The sequence below is a fragment of the Chelon labrosus genome (genome assembly GCF_963514085.1).
Source record: "Chelon labrosus genome assembly, chromosome: 8".
In the NCBI taxonomy this organism is placed as follows: domain Eukaryota; kingdom Metazoa; phylum Chordata; class Actinopteri; order Mugiliformes; family Mugilidae; genus Chelon; species Chelon labrosus.
In genome coordinates this window covers 20,116,413-20,135,925 of record NC_140358.1, presented here as the reverse complement: position 1 = coordinate 20,135,925, position 19,513 = coordinate 20,116,413, and the positions used below count along the sequence as shown (strand labels likewise).

Sequence of the window (19,513 nt, the reverse complement as noted above, 5' to 3'; positions counted from 1 at the left end):
TTGTTGTGTGAGGATACATATCTGGCCGGTATGTATCTGACTGAATAAACATAAATGCAAGGAAATTGCATTTATACAGACGCTCTTGAAATGAGGATATTTCTATGTGACCACTTGGAACCAGCTTCAACATTTTGCGGCGAGGCTTGATCTGTATTCAAGTGAGGATCCTCCTCTCTACCATCAGAAAGTCTATGAATAACATTAAAGCACAATACTAACGCTGGGGGTCTGCCTGTGTTCCCTTCCTCCCCTTTCTCTCTGTCAATTTTAGTTTTTCACCTTTAAGTGTATGGATAATAAACAAATTAGGTGAGGGGCTTTATCTATGTGGAGCTAAAGCGGAATAAAACTTTCTGTGACTGACAAGATTTAGCAGTAGTGCCCTCCAGATCAACATAATCACTGCAAACAGATTAGCTGTATGTCCCCGGCTGTGGATCCATATCAGATACTCCAGCTTAGAGCCACTTTTATCCCTTTCTGTTGGGTTTTTTATCTGCAAGGGTCTATTCAGGCTCATCTGTTTCTTCTGTGGGGTTCTCCCTTGACTCTGCGACGCTATCTGCCCTCCCTGTGGTTTTCCCCTCTCTGTCATCTGTTCAGCTGAGCCTGTCCATCCTCTGATGTCCGTGTCCCTCCACTCCCCTCTCCTCCTCCCCTCAGATTCAGACAACTCCCTGCTGCGTTACCTTAGTGACGACAAGATCCTGGTGATCGAGGAGGAGCCAGAGGGTCCGGGCAGGGAAAGCAGGCGGGATTCCACCAGACGCTCTCGGCGCAAGAGTCGCAATCCCAGCAGCCCCAGCTTTCCCATCAGCCCCTCGATGCTGTCCTCCACCTTGCGGCTAGACCAGCCACCAGATGCTTTGCCTGTATGTACACAGTCTTTTAAGTTATATATTTTTTTATGCATAAGTAAGTCACAGGATGCTTCTAGCCAGTTAAAGTAACATTTTTTTTTTAACAAATTATAAAAAAGACTAAAACAACATTGAACTGATCATAAAAACATTACTGTAGTCATAACCTGCTACTATGTTCTTCCTCTGTGTCACTGGCCTCCTTTGTACATTTGCTGTGCATGTGCACGTGTGTACTGTAGCTTAAGCTGCATTTTTACCCAAAGCACCAACTTTTCTTCAGGCTGACATGGTTTCTTCAGATATTTGGCCTGTGTTTCTAAACACTAACTGAGATAAGACCAATTAATCTGCAGACATATTGCATAAAAACAGCAACCTGTTCTTCTCAAGTCCTGTAGGTGGCAATGCATCATCATGCAGGAGATTCAAAATGGGCTACTGCACTTTGCAACTGGGGCCTTTGACTTAAATTTGAGACTTAAAGTAATCAGACTGATTTAAACATAACAAAGCAGCGAACAATCAGAGAGGTTCAAGGCTGCTAGCCTTGACTTCGTTCTGGAGGTAAAATAGTTTCAACATTTACCACACAACATTTACATCTTAGCGCAGCAGTGCCAAATTCATTTTAGTTCGGAGGCCACATACAGCCCAATTTCATCTCAAGTGGGCCTGAGCAGTAACATAATAGCATAATAACCTATAAATAACGACAACTCCAAATGTTTCTCTTTGTTTTAGTGCAAAGAAGTACATTATGAAAATGTTTACATTTAATGAACTAAAAAACATTTCATGAGCAACCTGAAAGTGTTTAAGAAAAGTAAGTCCAGTTTTGGCACATTGCTGCTAGCCTGGCTGACGCGACTGCACATCTCAATGAGATGCTGGTCTGGAAACTACGTGTTTATTTTCTCGTATTTGAGGCGTGGTTTTACAAATGCCTAGAGCCGTTTATTGGGCGCTACGAATGTCTATCAAATGCGCCTGGTAATTCCCATGCTGCCTTGCGCGCGATTCATAGCCAAAGCCTGTTGGTAGCAGAGCAAACACATCCTTCTTGGCAATGAAGTCTTTCAACGCCAAACGTTGCTCTTTTTTTAAAATAAACTTGCGTTCTAAGCTACTTAAAACACTGTCTAAGGCTGCATCGAACGGTAACGTTAGGTCCGCTGCCATGTTGGATTAACACACTACAAGCTTCGGTGTCGCGCATAGACGTCGTCATCGTCTTGCTGCCCCCCCCCCGTTCTGTGATTGGTTCCCTATCTCAGGAGAAAATATGGGCGATGGTTTCCAGACTGCTTTTGCAGCGAGAATGAAATCGCGCGCAAAGCAGTATGGGAACACCCAGGCTACATTGCTGCCGCCTACAGTTTGGTTCTGGGTCTCGGTGTTGGCACCTAGTGGACAAATTAGGAATAGCTGCCTATTTTATTGACCATTTGCTGTTAATGTCTTTGAAAAATCATCCGGCGGGGCCAGGGGGCACCCTCTGGTGGGCTGGTTTTGGTCCGTGGGCTGTATGTTTGACACACCTGTCCTAGTGCCTGCAGTGGAAATGCAATGAGAACCTCCGAAGGTTCATAGTCCCTCATAGATGTAAATACTCACTACAGCACAAAATTAATTATTGTAACTTGGGTTTAAATAGTTCACGATGAATGTACTGTTTACTTTTTTTAAATAAAATTTGCTTCAGGAAGGTTGAGGAAAATTGAAAACACTGAAAGATTAATTGACAATAAGAACTTTTGGACTTTAATCAAACTTATACTTTAACGTGCTTGTACGTATCTGGCTGAGCTTTTCTCCTGCGTGGTTCATATCAGAAACCAGGCCACACACAGGTGGTGGCAGCATTTACAAGAATTGAATTGATTTGTCGATAGGATGGATTTTGGGCAATAAACAACAAGAGGCTCAGGGGAAAATGGAGCGTGGAGTTTACAGAATACAAGCACAAGAAATTAAATTAAACGTGCACAATGATGACTGTGTGACCTTCGTTAAAAATATCCGTGTAAAATCATCAAGCCATTTTTGCTTTTAACAAACTACAGGTTATTCAAAGCAGGCATTTGGTTCTCTTAAAAGGGAACTGTCAGGTCATGGTGTTCACAGATTCACACACATCGTTGGTTGTGTACGGTATATGTGTGCGTGTACGTCAAGTAGAGGAGACAAAGGAGAGCGAGAATAATAAGAGCCACTGCAAGGCTGCCAGCACCACGGATGATGAGGACAGTGACACTGAGGCATGCTAGTAGCTCTGTAGCTTCCGTGCACACGCCAGTACATACAGTACACATGCATCCACACACACACAGGCGTACGCAAACACACACACACACGCTAGCATACAGGAGTGCATTTGTATGCAGGGTAGCCATCTCACGGCTCGTCCTAACTCATCCTAATATCCCCCATCTCCTCAGACACGCCTGAGTCTAAATAGGAGTTTATTCTGAACAAACACACACACACACACTCGCCCGCACGCACACGCACACAAACGCACGTACCCCTGTGAGTAGGTGTATGACTCAGCATCAGCTAGACCAATTACAAGCACGACTGACAGACTGTGCTTAAAACACACAAACACACACGGCGTACTAACAGCTTAGCTCACACCAGCCCTCTCTAACCCTCTCAGATGCGTGTTTCTCATGGCAGTGACTCATATCCATTCGGTCGCACATGTGGTATACAAGCCCGCACTAACAAGCATATGGTAACCTTATGGGGCTTGCATTCTCTTCGTCCCCTCTTTCTCGTTTTCTTGTCGTGATTCTTTTCCTTTAGTGGAAAAAAATAAAATGCAACACAAATTTTCTGTTGGACATTTGAGGATTTGAGAAGTCATGTGTTTTTTTTTACGCTTGCATATTTTACCACAGTGCATGACAATAGGCCGTTACACTGGTTTATAATCGTACAAAACTAAGCACGCAGTGGTAGCAAAGGAGCAGTCACCATTAATAGTGTTGCAAAATTTTCATGAGAGCATGGTTGGATTATGAGATAATGGTCCCTTGGACACGGTGGCTGACTGAGCCCCTTCACTCTCCAGCAAGAAACGCTCCTAATGATCTCTTCACACTGTGGCTTAGGATCCCTCTGGCACCCAGACCTGAGCCCATGTAGTCCCATTTGTTTATCTGAAAAATGCTACTTTGTGAAGAAAAAAAAAAAAAAAAGGCAAATTCACTGGACTGGACTGAGAGGATTATATCAGTGGTTCATAAGCCATTAAATTCTTGAAGTGCTAGGTCAGACAAATTTACAGTTCAAAATTCAAACCTGTAATCAGCCCAGAAATAGTCTGTCAGGGTTGGAGTCAATAAAATGCTTGTGACAGCTAAGGTCCTGAGGACATTAAAGCTACAGTAAAATCATATACAGGTAGTATAGCACGGCTTGCTAGCATAACCCCCCTCCAGCTGAAAAAGAACAACCTAATTTTTCCAGTTTGGGATTGTATTGTCGCTCTGTTGAGAACTGATTATTCTCCAGCAAATGAAATAATTCGGGGTGGGCTTTATGCTGTGATGGACAGAAGAGTAACAGCGATGTAGTCATAGACATCATTTGAGTGCCATTGAGCTGATTGTAGCACTGTCCAGTTTTTTGCAGAGGTATTTTTTTTCTCTGTATCGATTGAAATACGCCCCAAAAAGAAATCTAAATGCTGCTCTGTGGGCCATACAAGCCAGCAGCTACTTCATTTAGATTGTAGGTTCAATCGTCATATCTCATGACTGTAGGTTTGTCTGGGTTTCTCCGTTGGATGGGGCCTCTAAATGTGTTTTGCCATTGATCTTGGCACAAGGGATTGTAACATCCAATCCTGTGTATTAACGAATTGCAGAGGTAATTCTTTTTTCTGTATCAATTGAAATACGCCCCAAAAAGAAATCCAACTGTTGTGTACAAGCCTTTTTCCCTCATAAGAGTTGAGTCTTGCTACGCCAGGCTACAGAATACAAGCCTATACTTTGCTTCTTGGATAAATTTGTATGTGAAACTTTACATATAACTAAATATATGAAAGTAGAATTTAAAATACAGAAAGCATTGCTGCTCCCTTTATGTCAGTTATCTAGGTTTTTGGTCTTTATGGTTCAAAGTTCAAATGCAACTAGAGAACATACAGTATGTACTGTACACAATACTAGCAAAAGCTACAGAGCAATGACTGATAATTACCAATAGCAGGTTTAAGGAGGAAGATATGTGTGTGTGTAGCTATGGAAGGTTTTTACAAATTATTTAATGGAGAACTTTTTCTTCTCTGTCCATCAGCGGGGTGCGGACACACTGCGAGCAGACACAACAGACCGGTGAGTTTATGTCTCTGCTTGTTGGTGGTTTGACCACATGCTTGTGATTGACGGGGCGAGTTGTAAGGGTTGTTTGTGGTTGCATTCAATCCTGCCTGTCCCTCTGCAGGTACTCGGGCTCAGGAAGCTCAGGAGCGGCCTCCATGAGGAAGGTATGAAAAAAGACAGCGTGTGTTTCAATGAGTGCAAACTGGAGCTTATTTTATTTAAAAAATAATGCTGTCTTTTTTAGCACATTTTCATCTGATCCCAACCCTCATTATCTTGAAACGACACAGGCTTCAGTTACATGAACTGTCTCCTATGGCAACCACATCCTCGCACAGATCAATTGTGCGCAAATAACAGCTGAACATACAGCCAGACAGGAACAGGAGAGTCCTAAGATTAAATCCATTCAGGACGGTGATAATTAAATAAAAGATAAGAGTCAGGTGAAATAAATTGGTTTCCATATGTAGGTTACTGTGACACAGGAAGCGGTCTTAGTCATTATTTCTAACCTTTTCTCTAAAGCACTATGAGTTGTAGCATACAGTGAGTCAGCTTGGTTGACTGTAAACACACGCACCTGTAAGGCTTTGTTATCCAAATAAATAGCTTGTAGGATTATTCTGTTATGTTTGCATTAACGCTGACACCTATAGCAACTAGGATTAATCACATTAGCTTCTTTCAGATGCATTAGCTAGTGTGTGTTCAGAATACTTACACAGTGGGTTTTAAAATGAGATCAATTAACTTTTAAAGAAATAAAATACTCTTTCTGTTACAAATGAAAAGCTAAATTAAAGGCCCCATTATTTACTGTACACTCATGCTCGCGTTCAAACCATAGACTGTATATAAGTATGGACAATGCGAGCCCACTTTCTTGTGTTGGCCAAACTAACTCTCCAGCCACTACCTCCACCAGTTATAAAGAAATACTGGGTTACCCACTGTACTTTTTGTATTTTTTCCTACTGTCACGGTCCTACGGGGGTGCTTCACGGAGCGGTTGGCATGGCAACTGGTAGTCATCGTGATGTCACATCCTATTAGTATCGAATAACTAACTAAAATGAAACTTATCAGAGAAATTGACACTATATGAACTGCCATGACAGAATTATCCTTATTATTTGATGTGTACTTTAGTGGAGCTTATGACCTATACTGCAGCCAGCCACCAGGGAGAGCTCCACTTGCTTTGGCTTCACTTTTGAGGAGCAGTTCCATCGTCCGTCTTTACGCAGTCTAAGGTTCAGACAATTGGAGAAAGAGCAATAAGTTACAATTCATTTGCAATGGAAGTCAGCGATATGAAGCCTCAAACTGGTGGCCGACACTTGCCCCTATAAGACGGCTGGCTTCAACTTTTCTCAACGCTTCATGTCATGTCAAACCAGTCATATGTGTTTGTTTTCGCCAGCTAAGTGAAATGGATAATGTCACCAAGTGCTTGAGCAACACTTCAATGGCAACTCACTGATCACGCTGTAGCTTATGGTAGCTAACGTTTACTTAGTTTATACTGTAATCTTGCAATCTAGGAACCCATCAGCCATCCTCTAGTGATTTAACATCTGGATGTTTTGGGGCTTCTGTAGTAGCCAGCAGATATCTGGATAGCAGATAATGGATGTCCAATCTACATGTGCCTTGTGTCAATCTTGTTTACAGTCCAACGAGCAACTTAGAGATGACATCTGCAACACAAATGTTTCACAAGAAGCCAGTACACGCTATTAATGTTTTGAAATTTTTTTGTTTAGGGTATTTGCTTGACAGATGTGACGTGTTAGCTTGGCGGTAGGGTCTGACACCCCTTTTGCTTTGCACACCATACATGCAAAAGGAATTCTGAGTGGCCTGAACGTGATTGATTCACACTATTTGGACTAATGGCACCATAATCTTGCTCCTTGCCTACAGATTCTGCATGTACATCTGCAGATCTAGATATTGTATTGCTTGGTTGCAGATATTATTAAGTTAACTGATTTAATTATTCTTTTTTAACTTTAAGCATTAACCCTTATTGTGTCAAAAGTTTTGCATAGAACTGGACTACGATAGACTGATTCTATCAGAAGAGTCCTTTAATATAATCTGATCAATACTGAGGTAAATTTAGGATCTTGGCAATTTTTTATGGACTTCGTTAGATTTATTACTACAAATATTTTTAGCCGTCATGATCCATATTTCAACACCCTGGCATCTCTGTGGTTTACTTTCTGTGGCTCACAAGTTTCAGTTCTCCATCTCAGGTTGTAGGCCACTTCCTCTCTCAAGAGGTTTTAGCGCCGTGCTCCCCCCTGTGCCAGTAAATCCTCTCCGCTGTGCGCCTGATGAAATATAAAAAAAGATGAACGTGGAGTGTGAACCGGCTGCTTCTCTGTGCTGAAATTCCTCAGCATCTACTGTACCTGCAAACTTTGCTTGAGCACATCTTTCTCATAATAGACTTTTATTTCCTGCTAACATCTTTCCTCTCTCTCACCTTTCTCACCCTTCTAGTCTTTCCATTACACCTCTCTCAGAACGAAAACCAAAAAGAGAAGTAAAGGTAGGCATATTGATGCATTTGCTCTTTTTTGTTTACACTTTTGTGTTCACATGTATACTACTGTTAGTGCGAGTATGTTAGCACATGTGACCACAAAGAGGATTAAGTGTTTTTAACCCCGAAAGTGCGTCTCAGTCTTAACGTTTGAACTCAAATCCGATACTGTCCACTGTGGTACTTCACTGCACGAGATGAAAGGGACGTCAGCTCAGACTATAGACATTTTTTTTTGCATATTCCAGATATAGCATACTTGATGCACATAGATAAACAGACCAAAACCGGAGCAAGAGTGCTGCACATGCTGTGTTTCTTTAACACCTGTCATCACTGTTTTCCCTCCATTTAACTCCCTGTAAGTGACTGTTTACCTTTTTCGGTTGTACTAATTTGTCACTGCCTCTTACGTAATGTGCCCTAAATATTATTCAGTGCTGCAAATGGGCATAAATTGCTTGCTGATTTTACAACACGAAAGCCCCACTGTAGGCCACGGCAGACATTTGGATTCAAACTGGAATCACTAAACACAAGCGCACAAATAGCCTCCAGTGTTCTCCTTTATTCAGATCCAGCTGCAACCCAAATGACCGACGTTGTTCTCTCTTTGTCACGTCTTCTAGGTTCCCTCACTAGTGCCAGCAGAAGGAGAATCTCCTGTAAGGACCTCGGTCACGGCGACTGCGAGGGCTGGCTGTGGAAGAAGAAGGATGCGAAAGGCTACTTCACCCAGAAATGGAGGAAGTACTGGTTTATCCTCAAGGAGTCTTGCCTCTACTGGTACACCAACCAAAATGTAAGGCATCTCATTTAGCTATCATTTTGTTCTGATGCTTATAGTCAGAATCTTTTACATCATTTTAACCTTTTTTTCTGTGCATGTCACATTTTTCTTTTTTTTATTGTCAAAAAACAGTAAGATTCAGATTCAGAAAACTTTATTTGTCCCTGAATGGCAATTTAAGGCAGATGTGAAACAAGAAAAGAAACAAATAAATCAAACAATACACAATATATACAAAAACTATGCCATAAATATACGAAATATTGTGTAAAATGTGCTATTTGCAAAAAAAGAGGAAAGAAATTAAAATGCACTCCACCAATTTAAACATAATGGTCAATGTACTGCATGTGTAAACAGTAAAAACTATTTTTCCAGAGATCTAAAGAAAAATCTATATGCAAACATTACAAAAAAATGTTAGATAACTTTAATGCCCTGAATTTCAGTTTGCAGTGAGATTATTTGTACAAAAATATTGAAGGTTGGAGATTTCACATTTTGAACATGTGTTACAATGAGCAGTGCAGTGGTGAAAACTGTACTTGATCAATCAATCAATCAATCTGGCCTATAAAACTTACTAAAAGAGTAAAATATCAGTCACCATTGATTAGTTGATTGGTTGGTACTAGTTATAGCAGCTCTAATTCATACTAGTTGATCTGTTTGTTCCATTCAGACCATTTAGAACTCACACAAACACAAAACTCACAGTAAGACCTTCAGATATTGGTTAAATTTTTGGGATTAGAATAGTGATGGTTTGTTTATATATCTCAGTTTAGCTAGGGTAGCTTGTCTTTTTTTTCTTTTTTTCATCTAAAGCGAGGAAAGGACTTCATCCAATGTAAACAACATATGTTGTTTTCATATGCTCGACTACATTACTACTACCCTGAATAAAATTGGTATATCAGTATGCGTGACATTTTGTTCTCTCGTGTTGATGATGTACCACCACTCTCCATCTGTCTCCGCCCTCAGGATGAGAAGGCTGAGGGCTTCATCAGCCTCCCCGAGTTCAGAATAGACCGAGCCATAGAGTGCAGACGGAAATTGTGAGTGTCCCTCACATGTCGCCAAAATTACTAATCAAGCACATTTGTGCTCGCCCACACAATGCGAACGCACACAAACCTGCAGCTCACTTGACAAAAAACACAAAAACAAACCGCTAATCAGTTCTTCTCCTTCTCCCTGACTGACTGCAGTGCCTTCAAAGCCTGTCATCCCAAAATCAAGAGCTTCTTCTTCGCCACAGACTGTCTTGAGGAAATGAACAGGTGAGTGAGCGAGTGTGTGTCTTCAATATGTCGACGGCAGTCGGAGGCCGGGGACGCCACGTGTCCTTTCATGAATATTTTAGCTGAGTAAATCAAGTTTACACAAGCAACAGTCCCACCAACACAACACTGTGCATGAATAAGGAATGAACCTGGCCCGCTGTCGTTAAATGCACAACAATGTAGGTGCAGATTTGCGCGCGAGTCACGTGTGTGCTCGTGTGAGAGGGAGATGGTAGTGATATTTGCAGGAGTGCTATCTGATGAGCTCTAATTATCCACACATCTCCTCAATGACATGGGCAGATAATTAGGGGGGGAGTAATTAACCAGCTATATCTGACTTCCATACTGCGTCAAAGGGTTCATGTGTGAAAGAGTAGTCGCACACATTTTCATGTGCATTGTGTGTGAAAAGGTGGGCGTCTGCACGGTGTTATTGTGGTTTCTTGGAGGCCTGCGAGTAAAGATTATGTTCCGTTTCCTGTGGTTAAAACGCAAATCCAAAGGAAGCGTGCACAAAGGAAGAGACTAGCAGCGATGTGGCATCAAGAGAGCATAGATTTTACTGAAATTCAGCGAGCAGGGAACCAACTCCAGCAATAGAGGCAACAAAACCTTTGGCAACACATAACAAGTTGAACTGATCTCAACTTTGAGGCAATGCCATTGAGGTGAGGGCCAGTGGGATTAACGTTTGACTCAAACACAGAGTCCCCCAAACTTTTACTTCAAGGAAGCATCGCCCCGTCTTTGGTTCCTACAACCCAGTTCACCATGCTGCATAGCAGGCTTGGAGCGGTAACATCGTTAGTGGTATTTTCTAGTCAAGCTGAGAGAAAAGAGCGAGCTCCATTCATACACTAGTATTATTCTTATGTGCTGCTTGTTTCACTCACTTCACATTTGCAGTGGGAAATATGCAAGAGGGTTACCGAGGCAACCAGAGCCTTGAACAACCGCTAGCAATCAATTGTCAGCTAAAAAAACCATGGTGAATCACTTTATATAAGGTTCCTGGTTCAATAGGAAAGTTCTTGTTGTGGAGCAACAAAACCTGGAAGCCAGACCAACTTCCCAGACCACACATTTTGTTTGTAGTGGGAAGTCGGTCTAGAGTAACTCCATTGGGAACTGATTATTCTCTAGCAAAGGTCTGCTGAGCCAATCAAATAATTTGGGAGGGCTTTGTGCAGATTGACGGAGGAGTAATAGGCGCTTTAGGCTTCTGTGTCAATTTGACGGCGTAGCTACGGCAACAGCCCAGACCCTATGCAGACCCATCACAGACCCTAATGCCGTAGCCTGACGTGCACCTCCCCAGAAAGGTACCTACACGTCACGGCGACTCAGACCGCAAGAGCTGCGATTGGTCCCCTTGGTAGTAGCATGTTTCCGTCTGCTTCTCCATCTCCGCAATTTTCGATTTGGTTGTTTTGGATCAATAACGATGGAACACATCGAGGAAAGGTTAACTGAGAGAGGTTCGGAGATACAAACATTTGTGTGAATCGTCTTCGGCGAAATTTCGGCGAAAGTTTCAGTCGCCATTGTTGAAAGTGAAGCAGGAAGTAGAAACAAAAATGAACTCAACTGGCAAAAAAAGACACAGCGCCAACTAACGCTTTTGTGGCGTTTTTACGTGACTCGCACCAGCGTAGGTTACGTGCGTAAGTTACATGCGTAGGTTATGGCGTCTAGTCCCACAAATGCATAAACTGCTTAACAACAAACTAGTCATACACGACATCCGAGCACCATGGAGGTACAGACAAGGTACAGACAGTTGGGTGCTGCAGCTTTTAGCAAATGTTACTCAGGAAATAATCAGGACATGTGTTACAGATGGGAACTGTGACATTGCCAGGAACTATTTAATACATATTAGGTGCACATGGGTGTATTTCTGGCACGAGGACGGTGGAGGTGGGATTAACTAAAAGAGGAAACTTATCCATCATACTGAATGAAAATGTCAGCTGCAGCTTCGTGACTCACTGATGACATTATTAGTTGTTCGACGACAATGGAGCTCATGACACAGACGCAGTCATATCAGGCTCCGACTATAAACAAGATGGTAGGACGAGTTAATTGTCACTTCTTTTTTTCGTGTCTCTTCCAGCAGGAGGCACTTCCTACACTAGCCTGACGAGTTTCCTGTTCCTAGTGTAAAAAGCAAGGACTCTATTCTTAGTAGCGACCTTATTATTGGGCGCCTCCAGAGGGACACGGGGAAAAGCTGGGATCTAAAAAGAATGTTGTCTGAGACGAAGGGTTGTCATTTCTCTCTTTCCGCATCCGTCTCTCTAATTATCTCAAAGCTTTTCTCTCCTCATCAGGGGGATGGAGTCGTTTAGACAGATATTGAGTGTTAAGGGAAACCATGTAAATTATTGAGAATGAAGGTTTTTTATTCATCACCTACCATTTACCCAGGATAACCTATCCTTCCCTGCCCCCCTTGTTCTCTGGGGGTTTCTTCCTCAACCTTCTGATGCCTTCCTTCTCCTTCATTTTTAAAATTTAACTCATTTCCTATAGGTGGATGAACCGGCTGGGGCTAGCTGCTATTGGCTACACACCAGATGATAAGGTGCCACGCCCTGATGAAGGTGAGATGAGCCGACTTGACTAGAAATGTTTTTTTTTATTATTGTTTTCATGCGTGAATCTCTAACATTTTTGTGTTTATCGCCACGTCAGACTACTGGAGCGAGAGCGATCAAGACGAGGTCGACGGCTCAATGACACTCAAACAGGAGGGGCCCTCGTCCCTCTGTGATACTTACCATCGCACGCCATCAGTGAGTAACACACACTCAGGCGCGCTCGACGTCTTCTTTGCAGTGTTTCATTCTGATAGAATATTTTATTCTTAAAAGCCCCACAGTTTTTCAGAGCTGCGCAGACCAGAGCTCTCAGCATTAATAAAACATCAGAGTGTGAGACTATCTGGTTCTGTAAGCAGCCAACACCATTACTGCTCCGTTCTGCTGCCAGAACCTGCACACAATATGACCTCTAGGTGGCGACAATCGACAATGCTCATTTCATCTCTGCTCCAGATTATTCTCACACGTGCACATTTAAGTATTAAGCATTGGTACCATGATTATGAGCCATACAGCAGTCATGTCAGTCATTCCTGGAGTTACTTCCTCTGCCATCTCATTGCTTCTTTGCTCTCATCTTTTGCTCTCTTTCTGCCCTTCACACTTCCCTGTCCTTCTTTCTTCTCCATCCTTGCACACCTTTTCCTTCTCCTTGTTTTGCTGGGTCACTTTTTCCTTTCATCTGTGCTCACATTCAACCTTTCTGTCAACTTTTGTCCGTCCCTGCTCACTGTTCCTCATACTGACCATGACACGTACCCACGGCCCACTCAGGCTAACCTCCTCCACAGTTACGACCAGCTGCCCCGCTCAGTGAGCTCCATGAGCCTCATGCGCTCCACTCCATCCCCACTCCCTCCACCAATGAGTGCCTCCACCTCCCCCATTCCTCCACAGATGGTGTCTTCCACCTCCCCTCTCCCTCTCCCTCTCCAGGTTAATTCTTCTAGCCCCTTCCCGGAGCCCAAGCACGGTCGCCACTTCTCCAGCGAGTCCACACACTCCCACTCCTCCGCCGAGGACCAGCGGGGAGATGGAATGGGAATGGGCACGGGCACAGGCAGCACCAGCACCCACTCGTCTGGCTGCCGCTCGTCCCATCGCGAGCGGCGCTCCTGGCAGGACCTCATCGAGACCCCTCTGACCAGTGCAGGGCTTCACTTCCTCCAGACAGCGCCGGGCGAGAGTGACTACGGCTTGATGGGGAGCATGGCCGGAGAGATGGGCTACTACGGAGGGCTGGGCAGGCAAGGCATGTCCCCAGAGAGACGCAGGCAGGCCACGCTGCCCGTACGGAGACACCACGCCGCCGAGAGGGACAGGGAACGGGACGGGCCCTTCCCCCTGGAGCGGGGGCCGCACACACACAGCCACACACACCGACGCTCTCACAAGCAGCGGAGCCAGAGTCTGCCCAGGAACAGGGACCCAATGCCGGGAAAACTGTTGCACACCTCGATCCATATGGAGGAGAGGAGTGAAGACGAGGAGGCAGAGGGACAGGGTGCAGATATGCTCGAGGAGGAGGAGGGTAAGAAAACGACACATTATCTGCTTTATACAAGACTACACTGTCTCTAAATAAATGTATTATTTAGACAGAACAAAGCATTCAAATCATTTACTAATAACATTAACAATAATGCGCAGTAAAGTAGACATCTTTAGACTAATCTTATTAAAAGTAAAAGGCTACAAAATCCCTTTATTAGAAAAAAGTTTAAAAATAAAAGTACTCATGCAAAAGAATGTGTCACACTACAAATATATTCATTTATAGCCACAATTTGGATTATGATTATGAGTTTATTGTTATTAGGACTGACAATAATTTGATTCCTTTATGCCCGAGTCGAGTTTCTACTTCTACTTTATTTATTTGGGTTGATCTGTACAATTGCCATTAATGAGAAATTAAGAAAGTAACGCTATCAGCAAGGAAAAGATTTTCAAGTTACTAGCACCTATAGATGTAGTGTTTACCTCAAAGAGTTTCCAAAGTTAATTTAATAAATGAAATAAAGTGTCTCAGAATTATTACAGTACAGTATTTGTACATTTCACCAATGAATTATGCTAGTTTCAACCCGTTAAGATGAGAGGGAGATGAACTTATTTACTGTGAATCATTATATACCGATCAGCCACAACATTAAAACCACTAACAGGGGAAGTAAATAACATTGACCATCTTGTGAAAAGTCAGTGTTCTGCTGGGAAACTTTTGGACCTGGCATTCGTGTGGATGTCACTTAAACATGTACCACCCACCTAGACCAGAATAGGCACCCACATCCATTAGCAATGACACTCCTTGATGGCAGAAGCCATCCCTAGCAGGATGCAGCATGACACAGGCACTCAGAGAAAAACCGTTTAGGAACAACTGAAAAACAGCACAAGGTGTTGACCTGGCCTCCATATTCCCTAGATCCTAAACTGATAAAGTATCTGTGGGATGATCCACAGAGGCCCCTCCCCTCAATCCATAGGACCCAAAGGCCCCACTAACAACATTCTGTTGTCAGACATCACAGGACACCCTCAGAAGGCCCATGTCCATTCTCTGATAAGTCAGAACTGTCTTGGAGGCACAAGGGAGACCTACACAATATTAGGAAGGTGGTCATAATGTTATGCCTGATCAGTGTACCTTCTAAGAATTTAGAAAATATTACCCAGAAATTCTCTCAAATAACTTAACAAAAAGCATCATATTTTAAAATGTTTAATTGTCTTCATTTCATTTTTTTTGTTTTATCCATAAATGCCTGCTCAAACACTCCATCATTGTCCACCATCAGCCTGACTCTGCCTTGCTGTCTCCTGTCTCAGACCTGCGGGAGCTGAGAGTGGATAGCAGAGAGAGGAGAGTGTCGGAGGGAAGGGAGCGGCGGGTGTCGGAGGGCCGTGAGCCCGAGCAGTTGGACGGGCTAGAGCAGCTTTATCGGGCCCTGGAGCAAGCGAACGTGACGGCCCTAGGGGACCCGCGACCTTGCACCAAGCAGGAGCTTCGGCGCTGTTTCACCCAGAGGGCCAGAGACCCCCTGCTGAACGACAGGCTGCACCGGGTTCGAGCCCTCCGCAGCACCTTGAAGGTAGCACGAGAGACTCAGTCCCGGAATTCTTTAGGGAAGAAAACGATGAGGAATTAATAACCCTTGTGGCGTCTCTTTGCTCCCGCAGGCCAAAGAGTCGGAGCTGGAGGTAATCTGTGCCCTCTTGGAGGACCCTGGCCTGTGCTCCCAGACCTTCAGAGAGTGGAAGCAGTGGCACAGCGACCTCTACTCAGAAATCTGCCAGCTCAGCCCCGGCACCAACGGCCAGGACGACCTCTCCCCGCTGGCCGCGCCCCTCATGACCCACACACACTCCTTCATTGAGACACATGTGTGAGAAAGGGAAGCAAAGACTGAACTGATACACACACACACTTACGTACACAAACACAGAGCTTTACATTAGATAACCCTTCTTCCTACTGATCACCACCCTGAGCACACACCCACACACACAAACACACACACATACAGGAACACACATTGTAAGATGTGTAAATATCATAGAGGGAACAGTCTGAGACCTGCGTGTATGAACTTTTGATAATCCTGAGGACCCCACAGGGTGCCTATTGCATGCCTGAACAGAAAGCATTAATCTTCCTTTGTCTATGGAACTCAGCATAAACTCCACACGCTTGTCAAGAAAAACGGGAAAAAAGAAGACTTTTTAACACGTTCGTTCCTTTGTACTCCCTTGGTTTTGCTTTTTTTTTTTTTTGTTTTGTTGTTGATTTCAGGGGGCAGGGGGAGCTATGTAGCAGCAATACAGAGGAGAACCCTTTTCACCACAGCACTGTACTTTTGTACTGATGAACTTTGCACCCAGAGCCACCAGTTCTCCCCCTTTCTCTCTCTCTATCTCTGTGTCTTTTATTTATTTATTAATTTATTTTTTTGTCTCTCACATTGCATATCCTGATTTACAGGGACCTCACTGTTAATCCAGGCTGATCTCACGGGACAGAGTTTGGGCATAGTAAGGGCAGTGACTCCGGGGTAAGACTGTGAGAGGTAGCCGTTAAAGCTGGTTTATCCGTTTTTTTTTTTTTTTTTTGCCGTTTCCCAAGGAACACATGAAAACGAGCGTCACGAGCACGTCGAACCCGTCGTGCTGGGCAGATGCACACTATTTCAAACTGTGAAGTTTTACCTGCATAAGGAGGCTCCTCTGACCGAGTGCAATTCTACGATTCTGTTCTCTCTCGTTCTTTTTTCCTTTCCTTTCTCTGTCAGTGTTTCCCGTCATCTCCTCCCTCTCTTTTTCTGATATTTTTTTTTTTATCTTCGGTTCTTCTCTCTCTCTCTCCAGTCCTCAAAGACTTGTGTATATGTGTATACTGCTGTGTATACTGATGTAAATGTTTGCGTTCCACTACCACTGTGATATGCTTCTAGAGGTAGCGGAGGGGAAGACAGAGAGTATGTATTTGTGTGGGTGCAATGATTTCTTTTCTTAGTTATTCTTTTTTATTATTATTATTATTTCCTCCTTAAACAGTGAATGCCAGAGCTAGAGAGTTCTTTTCAAAGGAGTCACTCACTACAAAGAATGCACTTTCTATATCTCTATATCTCATTGGCTGCATCACAGGGTCTATGTCTCATCGGCCTCTTTACCATTGCTGTTCAAATATCAGGTAAAAGCATTTGCCGTCTCATTTTCTAAAGATTTGTGTACAGTCTACAAATATATTTAAACATAGAAGAATATATAAATCTATTTACGTTTTGTGTCATAGTTATAATGTAAAGTATGATGTATTCTATGCCAAGGTTTTGCAGTGTCCCCCCCTCTTCACTCTGTAGGCGCAGGGTGTTTAGCAGTTTGAGCAACTAGGAGGCAATCGACAACCACCGCCGTCGCTTGACAGTTGACCGACAACTTTTGACTGGTGATGTGTTGCATGAGAAAAGGCCTGGGACTGATTTGAATGGACAGGGTAAAATACTGTGGATCATTTGTGTTCTTTTTTTTCCTTTTCTCCTCCTCTCATGATTGCAAGATGAATTAGACTTGTAGCGCATGATACATGCAAACGCACTGCTGAAGAATGACTTTATTTATGTGCTCACAGTCTTCTCTTTTTCTTTAGCTAGCATTTGAAGACACACACTGTACAACAACAACAACAACAACAGCTGAGGGAGGGTTTTTTATTTGTTTCAACTACTCAGTTCTAATGCAGATCCTCTTCACAGCATCCAAACAGGAGGTTTGAGTTTGATGTTTTGGTTTACATAGAAAGACTGAAGCAAATCCAAAGGCTTCGGAAAATGTTACCTGAGAAACATCAGTAGGTCTCAAATGAAAGATATTTTGACATTCCCTCAACGCATATGTTTGATACTGGGCGATCATAGACCTCTACGCTAAAAGGTCTGTAACGTCTGTAAGACTCGTTTCATCTGCAAGATCAGGCCAAGGACTCAACGGTGCCCCCCGGTGACCAAGACTCTGAGAGACAAGCGTAGCACCTGCTGCATTCAGCTTCACCTATCCTTCCTATTTGACTGTAGTTCTTGTGTAGGTTCAGGTTTTTCATCGTGTCACACTGTAGAGAAATAATCAAACACACTCCAGCGATTATAGCTCATGTTTTTTGAACCATTCATTTCAGAGTATCACAAAAATGATGCAAGCACTTTCCCTGTGCCTCCCAATCCTCTCTTTGGCAACGAAGGACTGACTGTACTGGCGTTCCTACCACACACACACACACAGCTGTAGAAGAGTTACAGTACAGTTTTAGTCAGCAGACCTCTCTCCGTTTCTCATTTCTAGTGTCGGTCTTCTTTCTCCGAACTGCTGCTCCACCGAGCAGGCGACATACTGTAGATTAAGGAGTCCTGAGAGTTTTAATTTGTAGGCACTGACTGTGTTATCCCTCCCAGATCCTTGTGTGTGCAGACCTGCAGAAACAGGCCGAAAAGGGAGATTCCACTGTGTGTTCTTTCAGGGGTGTACACCTCATGGTACATTGCACAGGTGTGTAAGATGTAAGTTGCACTGCGACATTAAAAAAAAAAAAAGGAACATATTGCTCTTTTTCAAGAATAATATTAGCTTACTGTTATTCTGTACATTAAACTGACTAAAGATGATATTAAAAAAGACAGAAAATGACATTTATTCTTCCTAAAGTAGCCTTTTTTTGGTTTCATATATATGAATATATATTACAAAAAATACAGATTGTAAACCTAAGTTGTTAAACTTTGACTTCAATAAACCGAATCCTCTGCACTATGAGCTATGTTTTGTTTATGTGTGCCTTTTCTCTGAATTGTTCAAATAGTTTTACAGCGTGTTCAAATTAGTTTGTAATGATTTCAAATGAAGAGGCCTTATCCCTAAAGACTATACTTAAAATGTCTTTGAGCAAACTGAAACATTCACATAAGAGACTTCTATTAAGTGCCTATTATGCATCCACACATACCATTCAAACATTATTTATGTCCATTTCTCGTGCACAGGGTCAAAGACTAGTCACATTTGGTGAGAGGTAGGATACCAGTTTATCACATCACACACACATATGAAACATCACAAATGTGTTTAAGATGTTACGAGACCCGGCTCGAGAGGTGCAACATAAAGTCGAGACACATGACGGAGTTACAAAAATAAGGGTTTACTTCATTCAAAAGAAAACAAAAAGGCAACAGCCTCTGCACCTGAAAAGTCATCCTCCTAGGCCTCTTCAACAAGGCCCTTTATTCAGTCTTCTCAGGTGTGACTGGTCAATGTGATTAAGCACAAGCCAAACACACTTGCACAGTCTGTGGAGGTGCAGAAGTGCGTAACAAAGAGCCTTCTTATTCTGGGTGGACCTGTTAGGGGTCCCCAATGCAAACAGTTTGCTTTGTGTTACTTGATGGCAATTTCACTTGAACACAACACAACACATTTAGCAACAACATAATAATAATAAAAACAAGTTCAATAAGCTCGAATTATAATTTGACATAAAATGTACTAATAATGGCAGTTTTGACA

The 19,513-nt window shown here is 43.0% G+C and overlaps 1 protein-coding gene across 1 annotated transcript in view; it reads left to right on the top strand.

The window, feature by feature from the left end:
- LOC311491965 (connector enhancer of kinase suppressor of ras 2) overlaps window positions 1-16,000 on the top strand; it is a gene marked incomplete at its 5' end in the record, with an annotated part of 59,633 nt that extends 43,633 nt beyond the window's left edge. The window contains 12 exons of the mRNA XM_084550057.1: window positions 667-875; window positions 5,175-5,212; window positions 5,322-5,364; window positions 7,718-7,766; window positions 8,390-8,562; window positions 9,538-9,611; window positions 9,765-9,836; window positions 12,381-12,451; window positions 12,543-12,643; window positions 13,226-13,982; window positions 15,287-15,549; window positions 15,638-16,000. Coding sequence (XP_084406183.1) covers window positions 667-875; window positions 5,175-5,212; window positions 5,322-5,364; window positions 7,718-7,766; window positions 8,390-8,562; window positions 9,538-9,611; window positions 9,765-9,836; window positions 12,381-12,451; window positions 12,543-12,643; window positions 13,226-13,982; window positions 15,287-15,549; window positions 15,638-15,847 — 2,060 coding nt within the window. The 3' untranslated portion in view covers window positions 15,848-16,000. The remainder of the gene's footprint in view (window positions 1-666; window positions 876-5,174; window positions 5,213-5,321; window positions 5,365-7,717; window positions 7,767-8,389; window positions 8,563-9,537; window positions 9,612-9,764; window positions 9,837-12,380; window positions 12,452-12,542; window positions 12,644-13,225; window positions 13,983-15,286; window positions 15,550-15,637) is intronic.
- Between the last annotated feature and the right edge of the window lie 3,513 nt (window positions 16,001-19,513).